Genomic DNA, 9954 nt, shown 5'->3' on the forward strand with positions numbered 1-9954 from the left:
GAAGGAGGGGTCTGTCAGGGATCAGCTAGCTACCCCATGTTCAAAATATTTGAGCACTGTCTAAATGCATATAAAACTGGGCTGCACTATGCATAGAGATTACTGTCGTGTCAACCACAATAAATCTGAATTAGCAGGGCAGGTACAAGCACTGTCGTGTCGTGTCTCTCCTAGGCTGCGCTACGGTGAAAGAAGCTCTCTTTGGTCTATAGAACGCTAAAAAGAAAATTACGTCTTAATCTTTCTTGTTTCACTTTTTTTAGAATTAATCATTTTTTGTATTCTCTTCCAGCTGATTGTATGGTTTAGAGACGCGCGTACACATGCACGCACTAATTCTTTCTTTGCAAAAGAACACAGGGCCTTTAGATGCGCTGTGATTTAGCTAGCCAGTCAAAAAAGCAACCGATCCCACCCCACGTTGATTTTGAGATGGATTCATGGGTTCATATGGTAAAAATCCTGAACTGAAAGCGCTAACTCCTGAAAGTGTCAGGAACATGCAATGTCAGTGAGTCAGTCATCCAGGTGCAACGTGCTGGGTTAAACATTTGCCAAATCTTCTGAAATCCAAAGCGATCGATCGGCACCACCGCAGCAAGATCGCATCAAGCTGCAAGTGCAGTATGTCACGAGTTGTACAGTAGGCAGGTGAATATTTGGAAGTGTGGGAAGAGCGTCTGCTTGCGAGCTGACTTTAGTCCAAGAAGATGCAACTACTATGACCGACTAACACTGGCTCTAACGAGACACGAGATTCCATTCCAAAGCCCACTAGTGCAGCGCCTAAGCTGTAGGCGCTACACTGTACAGCGTAGCGCCTAGCTGTTAGGCGTTGCACACTAACTTAGCAATTTTTAAGCAGTTCGAAGCGCGACGCTGGCCAGGCGTGTAATGCCTGTCAGTCAGGCGCTGCATAGTGTAGTGTGACGCCTGTCTGTCAGGCGCTATACAACAGGGTCAGTCGGGTGAAATTTTTCCGTCAACAGTTCATTTTGTGAATTCTTTTCATTCATAGATTAAATTTGTTGTTTTTGCCGGCGATCTTGGCGGACAAGAAAGGGGTCGTGTCAGGCCAGCGGCTGGGCCTGGCATGGCCGGCTGGGCACGCGCGGAGACCCGGTCAACGTGGAAGGCACGCGTGCATGCGAATCGAGCAGGCAGCAGCACTGCTCGTCCTCGGTCGAGGCCGAGGCGAAGTAGGCCAAAACGGTTGCGGGCCTTGGAGGGACGACATGGGGAGCCGACGAGGACCTCCGGCGACGCTGATGCCGGCGGCGCGAGCGCACGCCAAAAATGGATAAGTCCAGGGTGAGGGATCTCGACAGCAGCGGCACGGCCATGGCATCGGTGTCGGGGCTCCTGTTAGAGAAAGAGGGAAAGGGATATAAGAGCTGAGGAAGGAAAAACAGGGAAGGGAGAGGGACGAGGCAAGGCAGGGATGGCATGGACCTGGGTGGTCGCCCTTGTCGGTGGTTGCCAGCTGCTGCTGCTGCTCCGGCAAGGAGGTGGAGGTGCACGGAAGGCTCGGGGAAGGGGAGGCCTAGCCGCGCCCGCGTGAGTAGGCGTTCGGAGGTGGACGGCGGCCTGTGCTCGCCGGCGTCGGAGGACGACGCTACGGCACAGCCGCGGCAGAGCAGCGACGGAGCTGGAGGCCTGCGCGCGGGATCGGGCGATGTGCGTGGTCGGTGTTGGGGAAGGAGGAGGCGCACCGGAGGGGGTCGAGGGGTGAGGGAGGAGTGGGGATCGGGCAGAGGGGGTCGGCGCGCCTCTCTCTCCTGTGTGTGGTGATGGCGCGAGGGAGGAGATGGGATCGAGCGAGAGAAGGGAACGCTGGCTCCCGGCGGCTAGGGTTAGAATTAGGTGGGCCTAGGGGCAAATGGGCCTAGGTGCAGTAGTTGGGAGGCCCAGCTGGCTGATGGGCTTTCTTCTCTCTCTCTTACTCTTTTCATAACAGAAAAAAGGGAACCCCTAAAAAAAACAGAAAAAAGGGAAGAAAAGAAAAGGTTAGAGAAAGGGTTTGGGCACGGGGATAATTTTCCCGAACTCACAAAAATGTGCTTGTTGCGAGAAAATAGGAATGTCCATGATTGCAAGATTTAAATTCAAACTCATTTGAATTTAATTCAAATGGTTTGAAGGACACGGTTTAGGAGTGGCCAAAATGTTGAGATTTTTGGTGGAGCTCTGGAAAGTGATGAAAGAATTTATGGGCAAAGTTAAGGTCAAGGATTTAGATACAAATGCATGGGATTCATCTGCAAGTGTGTTATGGTTAATTCCTAAACAAGGGGGTATTTATTATAGCTCTCTAATATATTGGGAGGATATGGTTTAAAGAGAATTTCACCATGTGAATTTCCCTCGATTTAAATGGATCGAAGACCCATACAATTTATTTAGTTGAGTTTCTAAAAAGGGGTGCAAGAAGACATGATGCAATGCACATGATGCAATGATGAACACAACAAACCAACAAATCACACGACGAAACTCGGAATCCATGGAAGGCATCTGGAGCGCCGGTCTCGGGGCATCATAGATGATTCTCCACTTCACTCTGAAATTCTTTGAACTTTTCAAACATTTAAGACTTGTGTTTCATTAAGTAGATATACCCATATCTGCTCAAATCATCTGTGAAGGTCAGAAAATAACGATACCCGCCACGAGCCTCAACACTTATCGGACCGCATACATCGGTATGTATTATTTCCAATAAGTCAGTGGATCGTTCCATTGTTCCGGAGAACGGAGTCTTAGTCATCTTGCCCATGAGGCATGGTTCGCAAGCATGAAATGATTCATAATCAAGTGATTCCAAAAGTCCATCCGCATGGAGTTCTTCATGCGCTTTACACCAATATGACCTAAATGGCAGTGCTACAAGTATGTTGAACTATTATTATCAACTTTGCATCTTTTGGCATCAATATTATGAATATGTGTATCACTACGATCGAGATTCAATAAACCATTTATATTAAGTGTATGACCATAGAAGGTTTTATTCATGTAAACAGAACAACAATTATTCTTTGACTTAAATGAATAACCGCATTGCAATAAACATGATCCAATCATATTCATGCTCAACGCAAACACCAAATAACATTTATTTTAGGTTCAACACTAATCCCGGAGGTAAAAGGAGTGTGCGATGGTGATATTATCAACCTTGGAATCATTTCCAACACACATCGTCAACTTGCCCTTAACTAGTCTCTACTCATTTTGCAACTCCTGTTTTGGGTTACTAATCTGAGCAACTGAACCGGTATCAAGTACCCTGGGGTTACTATGAACACTAGTAAAGTACACATCAATAACATGTATATCAAATATACTTTTGTTCATTTGCCATCCTTCTTATCCGCCAAGTATTTGGGGTAGTTCCGCTTCTAGTGACCATTCCCTTTGTAGTAGAAGCACTCAGTTTCAGGCTTAGGTCTAGCTTTGGGCTTCTTCACGGGAGTGGCAACTTGCTTGTCATTCTTCTTGAAGTTCCCTTTTTCCCTTACCCTTTTACTTGAAACTACTGGTCTTGTCAACAATCAACACTTGAAGCTTTTTCTTGATTTCTACCTTCGCCAATTTCAGCATTGCGAAGAGCTTGGGAATCGTTTCCGTTATCCCTTGCATATTATAGTTCATCACGAAGTTCTAGTAACTTGGTGATAGTGACTAGAGAACTCTGTCAATCACTATGTTATCTAGAAGATTAACTCCCACTTGATTCAAGTGATTGTAGTACTCAGACATTCTGAGCACATGCTCACTAGCTGAGCTATTCTCCTCGATATTGTAGGCAAAGTACTTGTCGGAGGTCTCATACCTATTAACACGGGCATGAGTCTGAAATACCAATTTCAGCTCTTGGAACATCTCATATGCTCCATGGCGTTCAAAACGTTTTTAAAGTCCCGGTTCTAAGCCGTAAAGCATGGTGCACTAAACTATCAAGTAGTCATCATACCGAACTTGCCAAACATTCATAACGTCTGCATATGCTCTTGCAAAAGGTTCGTCACCTAGCGGTGCATCAAGGACATAATTCTTCTATTCAGCAATGAGGATAATCCTCAGATCATGGATCCAGTCCGCACCATTGCTACTATCATCTTTCAACTTTGTTTTTCTCTAGGAACATATCAAAAATAAACGGGGAGCTATAACGCGAGCTATTGATCTACACCATAATTTGCAAATACTATCAGGACTAAGTTCATGTTGAATTAAAGTTCAATTAATCATATTACTTAAGAACTCCCACTTACATAGACATCCCTCTAGTCCTCTAAATGATCACGTGATCCATATCAACTAAACCATGTCTGATCATGTCAGATTTTGGGTTCCGGCAAAACCCTTGAGGTTCGAACACTGGGTGCGCACGAAGATCTCTCCTCCCTCTAGCTCGCGCACGTCATGATCTCCCGGCCTAGCTCGATGAACCCGAAGAACAAGAGGACACAAGATTTATACTGGTTCGGGCCACCGATGTGGTGTAATACCCTACTCCAATGTGGTGTGGTGGATTGCCTCTTGGGCTGAGGATGAACAGTTACAAGGGAAGAACAGCCTCCTGAGGAGAGGTGTTCTTGTGCTTGGTGAGCTTGAGTGGTTGAGGATGATCTGGATCCATCCCTCTATGGTGATGGCTAGTCCTATTTATAGAGGCCCTGGTCCTCTCCCCAAATATTGAGCGGGAAGGGATCCAACAACGGTCAAATTCAAAGGGAGACAACTAGTACAAGTTATCCTGAAAAAAGTAGTCTTCGCCTGCCAAAGGCTCTGGTGGTGACGCCATCTTTAGCTCCACGGTGACCTCCATCCTGCCATCCTGCTGGCCTTGGTCTCGTTGCACCGATATGGAAACCTTTGCCTGATGCCCCGGGACTCCTCGCCTGCGCTTGCCCCTTTAGCACCAAAGAGGAAACGAGGACACTGCGCGCGCTGGCGCCCGCCTGGCTCTAGTCGTCATGGCTTGCGTCACAGAAACCTCGCAAGGTGTCCCTTGCCTTGATCTCTCCGCCCCTCGCGAGCCAGCCTGGTGAAGCTACCCCCGAGGAGGTCTTGTGTCATCCGCCTCACGAGGCTTGACCCCTTGCGAGGGTCTTGAGTGTTTGCGGGTGAAGATGAATCGTACAGGGCCGCTGGTGGAGCCATGCCTCGGGCCGCAAGTAGGCAAGTCTAGGGACCCCCGTTCCCAGAACGCCAACAGTAGCCCCCGGGCCCAAGGCGCGCTCGGACTTGGCTTCGAGGCGAAGCCAAAGGGAAAGTGCAGAGCGTCGCGGGCCCCTATAGCCTGCGGCCTCGGTTGGCGCGTGGCAACTGATTGGACATGCGCGTCTCTGCTTCCCCATGCAGCCTTGATATCCGCCTGACTAGGCGGCCACTGCGTCCTACACAGTTATTTCCTCATTGCTGGCAACGCACTCCCCGACTCCTCCGTTTCTTCGAACCTCAGTTTCCTCTCCCCATCCGACCTGAGCTCAGTCCTCTCCATCACCATGGCACTGAACTGAATAGAGAAAGGGAAGAAGCCCCTGTCCTCAGCCAGCCCGCCTCCTGCCGTCAAGCCCGCCATCAGTCGATCGCAGTCGCTCAATCGGGAGGCCATGGACAAGGGCCGCCCTGCGCTGACCACCAGCTTCAACGAATGGGGAGGGATGGTGGCATGGCCTGCGTCCCAAGCTTCTGTCGATAGAACAGCCATCGAGGTCCAATTCTTCATCGACGCCCTGTGGGCCGGCCTGGTCCCTCCCTTCTCCGCCTTCTTCAACGTCGTGCTTTCCCATTACCAGATTCATATGCTGCACCTAGATCACCAATTTGTCGCTCTTCTTGCCATCTTTGCCTTTGTCTGTGAGGCCATGGTGGGCATCACCCCCCGTGGCCCTTCTATGCCATTTCTTCTTGCTGCACCTGACCGACCCCCGACAATACTCGGGGTGCCTGAGCTTCCAGGTCATGGCAGCGACGGCCGGCTCGAGGATTGAGTTTGAACTCCCGCCGTCTGCGAGCGGGTTCCGGACGCGGTGGGTGTATGCGGATGTCGGAGTGCTCAACCCTTTGCTCTTTCCTCCGTCGGCGGCCGCCGTCCCCAGCTCCGGCTAGGTTCACAAGAAGCTTGGCTTGACTGCGCCAATGGTGATGAAGGAGTTCCTCCGACGCCGTGTCGCCCCACTCTAGCGCCATTCCCAGCCGATGTGGGCCCTGTCTATCAGCCAGGATCGCATGAGGCTTCAGGAGTCAGGGCTTCCGCTCGAGGCACGAAGAATGGTGCTCGAGGTCCTGGGGGTGACCCCTCGCCAGCCGATATGCCACTAGAGGGCTGTCTCTTGTACTACTGCTCAAACAGGGTGGAGTTCGCGGGGCAGATGCCCCCTTTTGACAAACGGGGGTTGCGTCCAGTCGGCCTTGAGGGGTCCTGCAAGAACCCCGTCACCGTGGTTCCCCTCCTTGTCGCCGGCGCTGAACTTGCCCCAAGAGTGGACGCAGGGGGCAAGCACCACTGGAGGCCGGAGGCGCGGGTGCCGAGATGTCGACGCCACCCGTGGCTTCTGAGGCGCCATCTCCCGGAGCCCATGACTCTCGCTTTGAGGTGGCGGTTGAGGGGGCGACGCAATCTTCTGCTCCTAAGGCCGAAGCTCCCGAGGCCTCAGTAGGTCATCACGAGGCGGAACCCGATGGCTCTCCCCAGCTTGGCGCTCCTGAGGTCGCCTCCTCGGGCGCTTCATCAGTCGCGCCCTGCGCTAGTCGCCACGTCCAACGCTTCAGCCGTCTTCGTGTAGACTTCGATGCGCTCCACAAAAGGAATGGGTCCCCAAGCTGCATCAGCGGCACCTTCTGACCGCTGAAACAGAGGAAGTACATCGCCATAGATGAGTAAGTACCTTATCTTTGTAATTCCTCGAGTGTTGCTTCCCTTCCTGACGGTCGCTCTTCAGGATCCCTGCTGCTAAGGCCGTTGAGGGAGTCCTGGATTAGGGGGTCTCCGGACAGCCGGACTACATCCATTGGCCGAACTGTTAGACTATGAAGATACAAGATTGAAGACTTCGTCTCGTGTCCGGATGGGACTCTACTTGGCATGGTAGGCAAGCTAGGCAATACGGATATGTGTATCTCCTCTTTTGTAACCGACCTTGTGTAACCCTAACTTCTTCGGTGTCTATATAAACCAGAGGGTTTTAGTCTGTAGGACAACATACAATCATACCATAGGCTAGCTTCTAGGGTTTAGCCTCTCTGATCTCGTGGTAGATCTACTCTTGTACTACCCATATCATCAATATTAATCAAGCAGGACGTAGGGTTTTACCTCCATCAAGAGGGCCCGAACCTGGGTAAAACATTGTGTCCCTGCCTCCTGTTACCATCCGCCTTAGACGCACAGTTCGGGACCCCCTACCCGAGATCCGCCGGTTTTGACACCGACATTGGTGCTTTCATTGAGAGTTCCTATGTGTCGTCGCGGTTAGGCTTGATGGCTCCTTCTATCATCGATAGCGATGCAGTCTAGGGTGAGACTTTTCTCCCCAGACAGATCTTTGTGTTCGCGGCTTCGCACTGCGGGCCAACTCGCTTGGCCATCAGCAGATCGAAAGATACGCCCCTGGCCGTCAGGTCAGGTTTGGAAGCTTAAATTACACGGCCGATATCCGCAGAGACTTGATCTTCGACGGATTCAAGCCCCTACCAAGTACGCCACACGGTCACGATGAGTATGATTTAGCTCTACCATCGGACCGTATTCAGGAGATCGCACCGGCAGCCGCTTCGAGCTTCAATTCGGAGCCAGTTGCGCCATCCATGACGGGTGGATAGACCCCGTCATGGAGGTCGTATCCTCAGCGGCGATCGAGCCGAATATCGACCTTACCCTTCACGAGAGCCGTGTTGTTAAACTGCCGGATACTTCTCCGGCCATGAACTCTAAACTGCCTGCGCCCGTTCCTATCGAATCCAGTTGGGTGCCGATCATGGAGTTTACCTCCGCGGATATCTTTCAGCACTCGCCCTTCGGCGACATACTGAATTCATTAAAGTCTCTCTCCTTGCCAGGAGAGTCCTGGTCGAACTATGCCCGGTAGGATTGGGATGCGGATGACGAAGAAATTCGCCGCCCACCCACCACCCACTTAGTAGCCATTGTCGATGACTTAACCAACATGCTTGACTCCGACTCCAAAGACATCGATGGTATGGACGACGATGCAGGAGACGAACAGGAACCACTGCGCACAGGGCATTGGACGCCCACTTCACCGCATGACGTATACATGGTGGACACACCAAAAGAAAACGACGACGAGGAACGGAAGGACGCAACAAAGGGTTGTCCCCTCGAGAAGCAGTCAAAGCGGCGGCGTAAGCGCCGCCCCAAATCCTGCCTGGGTAGAAACAACGATCATATAGACCCAGCGTTAGAATAGGGTGAACCATTGCCAGACCACGGCAACACGGAGAATCAAACCGAACAACCTGACTCCGTCAAAGATAATAGTCCAGACGACATCACACCGGACAGACACGCGGAGCAACAGAATGCCCATCAAAGGCTCGGTGCCACCGCGAGGAGTCTAAAAAAGCAGAAGCAAAGGCTCAAGGCTGCGCAAGACACACTCCAAATCAGATGGAGTAAAGTACTCAACACAGCAGCGAAGTACGACGGTAATCGCCCCATCAAAAGCTACCCGAAGAGGAAGTTGCTACCTGAATTCGATGAGGAGGCCTTAGATCCCCCATAACCAAAAATTAAAACAGCCATCTGGCCGGATAAACGACCTCACGACCAACATAGAGCGGCAAACAACGTCGCACATAAGCCAATACGCGATCCATGCAAGGGCTTGCATCAAAAGGACGGCACAACCAGATCCATCTATGGACCACGCAAGCATGCTCCAGCATACGATGCAACACAACAAACATCCGAACAATGCGGTACAACCAGATACAGGGGTGCCGCACCCCCCCTATGTTTCACCGATGAGGTGCTGGACCATGAATTTCCAGAGGGATTCAAACCCGTAAACATAGAGGCATACGACGGAACAACATACCCTGGGGTCTGGATTGAGGACTATATCCTCCATATCCATATGGCTCGAGGATATGATCTCCACGCCATTAAGTATTTACCCCTCAAACTCAAAGGGCCAGCTCGGCACTGGCTTAAAAGCCTCCCCGAAAGTTCCATTGGAAGCTGGGAAGAGCTCAAAGACGCTTTTCGGGCAAATTTTCAAGGGACTAATGTCCGACCTCCGGACGCGGATGATTTGAGTCATATAACTCAACAGCCCGGAGAGTCAGCCCGAAAGTTTTGGAATGGGTTTCTTACTAAAAAGAACCAAATAGTCGACTGTCCGGATGCCAAAGCCTTGGCAGATTTTAAGCATAGCGTCCGTGACGAATGGCTTGCCAGACACCTCGGCAAAGAAAAGCCGAGAACAATGGCAGCATTAACAAGCCTCATGACCCGCTTTTGCGTGGGCGAGGATAGCTAGCTGGCCAGATGCAGCACCCGTGACCCCAGTACATCCAAAGTTAGAGATGGAAACGGGAAATCACGGCGCAGCAACAATAATAAACGCCGGAATAAAGAAGACAGCCCGAAGAGCATGGCAGTAAACGCCGGATTCAGAAGCTCTCGGCCAGGTCAGCAAAAGCCGCCCTCTAAAGGCGCCAGAGATGAATTGTCCAGCCTAAACAAAATTCTAGACCAAATATGTCAGATCCATAGCACCCCTGGTAAACCCGCTAATCATACCCACAGAGAATGTTGGGTCTTCAAGCAGTCCGGCAAGCTCAACGCCGTACACAAGGGGGAGGATACACCAAGCGAAGATGAGGATGAGCCTCTCAAGCAAGACACTTGGGAACAAAAGAAATTTCCACCAGAAGTCAAAATAGTCAATGTGTTACACGTGATCAAGGGGAGAAACA

General features: G+C 51.0%; 1 protein-coding gene across 1 annotated transcript; it reads right to left on the bottom strand.

The window, feature by feature from the left end:
• Nucleotides 1-1054: 1054 nt before the first annotated feature.
• On the bottom strand, nucleotides 1055-6578 carry LOC119357804. The gene is made up of 3 exons (XM_037624630.1): nucleotides 6444-6578; nucleotides 1453-1778; nucleotides 1055-1362 (listed from the first exon to the last, which is right to left on the bottom strand). The coding sequence occupies exons 1-3, from the start codon at nucleotides 6576-6578 to the stop codon at nucleotides 1071-1073; spliced, it is 753 nt and encodes a 250-aa protein (XP_037480527.1). The 3' UTR covers nucleotides 1055-1070.
• Between the last annotated feature and the right edge of the window lie 3376 nt (nucleotides 6579-9954).

This window comes from Triticum dicoccoides, chromosome 2A (genome assembly GCF_002162155.2).
Source record: "Triticum dicoccoides isolate Atlit2015 ecotype Zavitan chromosome 2A, WEW_v2.0, whole genome shotgun sequence".
Lineage (NCBI taxonomy): Eukaryota > Viridiplantae > Streptophyta > Magnoliopsida > Poales > Poaceae > Triticum > Triticum dicoccoides.

What these genes read in the sequence shown, in the direction of transcription:
- LOC119357804 (XM_037624630.1), bottom strand. Translation starts at nt 6,578, where the DNA reads ATGGCGCCTCAGAAGCCACGGGTGGCGTCGACATCTCGGCACCCGCGC. An exon ending in AGGGGAACCACGGTGACGGG is followed by an intron (nt 1,779 to 6,443) that starts GTTCTTGCAGGA and finishes CACCACACACAG; the next exon opens with GAGAGAGAGGCGCGCCGACC. An exon ending in CGACAAGGGCGACCACCCAG is followed by an intron (nt 1,363 to 1,452) that starts GTCCATGCCATC and finishes TTTCTCTAACAG; the next exon opens with GAGCCCCGACACCGATGCCA.